Consider the following 2,972-nt stretch of genomic DNA (forward strand, 5'->3'; position numbering starts at 1 on the left):
GGAAGGTCCCATTGTGTCTTCTACACAGGTCAGTAAATACTGCCAGCCAGGATTAGTCAGGACTTGTGGGTCCTATCTGACCCCAAATTGCGTCAAAGGTTAATTTGCGATTGTCGTTGAAAGTTAATTATGTTATTGCAAAATAATTCAGGGAATCTCAGCTGAAATTAAGAGGGAGGATCAAGGACAGCAGTTCTTAAAGGGCCGCAGCAGCACCCCCCCGCCCCCGACAGTCATAAGTCAGCTCTCGTCTTACAGACATCAAGGACTCGACACACTGTATGTTGGAAACAAAGCTTATTTACTTGACATATATGCAAAATATTAAGCTCCAGCCCAGCTCGAGTGGGCCATTCACATCAGTATCAACAAACCCCAACTGCCAGAGTGAAGATCGCTCAGTCCTGGATGTGATTTAACAGCAGCAGAATCGAACCACTCCCATCAGGCGTGGACTTGCTGGTGTGTTAGCAGGCGGGAGGAGCGAGTGAATCCCTTCCCACACACGGTGCAGGTGAACGGCCTCTCCCTGGTGTGGGCTCGCTGGTGCGTCAGCAGGCTGGAGGACCGAGAGAATCCCTTCCCACACATAGTGCAGGTGAACTGTCTCTCCCCGGTGTGGACTCGCTGGTGTGTCAGCAGACTGGAGGACCGAGAGAATCCCTTCCCACACACGGTGCAGGTGAACTGCCTCTCCCCGGTGTGGACTCGCTGGTGCATCAGCAGGCGGGAGGAGCGAGTGAATCCCTTCCCGCACAACATGCAGGTGAATGGCTTCTCCCCGGTGTGACTGCGCCGGTGAATCTCCAGCCTCGAGGGGTTACTGAATCCCTTCCCGCACTCACCACATTTACACGGTCTCTCCCTGGCGTGGCTGCGCTTGTGCCTCTGCAGATTGGATGATCGGCTGAATCCGGGTCCACACGTGGAATACGTGTGCGGTTTGTCTGCGCTGTGATCGCTGCTCTCTCCTTCCATGTGCAAAGGCCGATGATATTCAGGTCCTGATGGATCGAGTGACTCTGTCTGTTCTTGACGTGATGTTTGGTCTGAGCTTCCTGTCTGTAAATGCTCCATTTCTAAAACCCTGTAAAAGGAGTTTAGAAAGGGGGTAAGAGGGAGAATGTTGTAGGATAGAATCATAGAATGGTTATAGCATGGAAGGCAGCCATTCGGCCCATCGAGCCCATGCCAACTCTCAGCTAGTCCCACTCCCCCACCCTTGCCCTGTAGCCCTGAATTTTTTTTTTATCCAACTCCCTTTGGAAAGTGGTGATTGAATCTGCCTCCACCACCCTTTCAGGCAGTGCATTCCAGATTCTAACCACTCACTGCGTAAAAATGTCGACTTTGTTTATTTTGTCAATCACCTTAAATCCGTGTCCTCTGGTTCTTGACCCCTCTGTGAATGGGAACAGTTTCTCTCTATCTACTCTGTCCAGGCCCCTCATGATTTTGAACACCTCTATCAAATCTCTTCTCAATCTTCTCTGCTCCAAGGAGAACAACCCCAGCTTCTCCAGTCTATCCACGTAAGTCATTCCTGGAATCATTCTTGTAAATCTTTACTGCACCTTCTCTCTAAGGCCTTCACATCCTTCCTAAAGTGTGGTGTCCAGAATTGGACACAGTACTCTAGTTGGGGCTGAACCAGTGTTTTATACAGGTTCATCATAATTTCCACACTTTTGTACTTTATACCTCTATTTATGAAGCCCAGGATCCCATAAGCCTTTTTAATCGCTTTCTCAACCTGCCCTGCCACCTTCATCGATTTGTGCACACATACTCCCAGGTCTCTCTGTTCGTGTACCCCCTTTAGGATTGTACCATTTAGTTTATATGTCCTCTCCTCATTCTTTCTACCAGAATGTATCACTTTGCACTTTTCTGCGTTAAATTTCATCTGCCACGTGTCCACCCATTTCAGCAGCCTGTTTATGTCTTCCTGAAGTCTATCACTCTCCTCCTCACTGTTCACTATACTTCCAAGTTTTGTATCATCTGCAAATTTTGAAATTGTGTCCTGTACACCCACATCCAAGTCATTAATATATATCAAGAAAAGCAGTGGTCCTAGAACCGACCCCTGGGGAACACCACTGTGTACATTCCTCCAGTCCGATAAACAACCGTTCACCACTACTCTCTGTTTTACATACATACGTATGAATTAGGAGCAGGAGTCGGCCACTCGGCCCCTCGAGCCTGCTCCGCCATTCAATAAGATCATGGCTGATCCGATTACTCCACATTCCCACCTACCCCCGATAACCTTTCACCCCCTTGCTTATCAAGAATCTATCTACCTCTGCCTTAAAAATATTCAAAGACTCTGCTTCCACCGCCCTCTGAGGAAGAGAGTTCCAAAGACTCACGACCCTCTGTGAGAAAAAATTTCTCCTCATCTCGGTCTTAAATGGGCGACCCCTTATTTTTAAACAGTGACCCCTAGTTCTAGATTCTCCCACAAGAGGAAACATCCTCTCCACATCCACCCTGTCCAAACCCCTCAGGATCTTATATGTTTCAATCAAGTCACCTCTTACTCTTCTAAACTCCAGCGGATACAAGCCTAGCCTGTCCAACCTTTCCTCATAAGACAACCCGTCCATTCCAGGTATTAGTCTAGTAAACCTTCTCTGAACTGCTTCCAACGCATTTACATCCTTCCTTAAATAAGGAGATCAATACTGTACACAGTGCTCCAGATGTGGTCTCACCAATGCCCTGTATAACTGAAGCATAACCTCCCTACTTTTGTATTCAGTTTCCCTCGCAATAAACAATAACATTCTATTAGCTTTCCTGATTACTTGTTGTACCTGAATACTAACCTTTTGCAATTCATGCATTAGGACACCCAGATCCCTCTGCATCTCAGAGCTCTGCAATCTCTCACCATTTAGATAATATGCTTCTTTTTTATTCTTCCTGCCAAAATGGACAACGTCACATTTTCCCACATTATA

General features: G+C 47.2%; 1 protein-coding gene across 1 annotated transcript; it reads right to left on the reverse strand.

Moving 5' to 3' along the window:
- Positions 1 to 333: 333 nt before the first annotated feature.
- On the reverse strand, positions 334 to 1,099 carry LOC147083990 (uncharacterized). The gene has a single exon (XM_085979988.1). It carries the CDS (start codon positions 1,075 to 1,077, stop codon positions 445 to 447), a length of 633 nt encoding a protein of 210 aa, XP_085836114.1. The 5' UTR covers positions 1,078 to 1,099; the 3' UTR covers positions 334 to 444.
- Between the last annotated feature and the right edge of the window lie 1,873 nt (positions 1,100 to 2,972).

This window comes from Somniosus microcephalus, unplaced genomic scaffold, assembly GCF_052327205.1.
Source record: "Somniosus microcephalus isolate GS21.2 unplaced genomic scaffold, FLI_Smic_1.0 scaffold10, whole genome shotgun sequence".
NCBI classification, from domain to species: domain Eukaryota; kingdom Metazoa; phylum Chordata; class Chondrichthyes; order Squaliformes; family Somniosidae; genus Somniosus; species Somniosus microcephalus.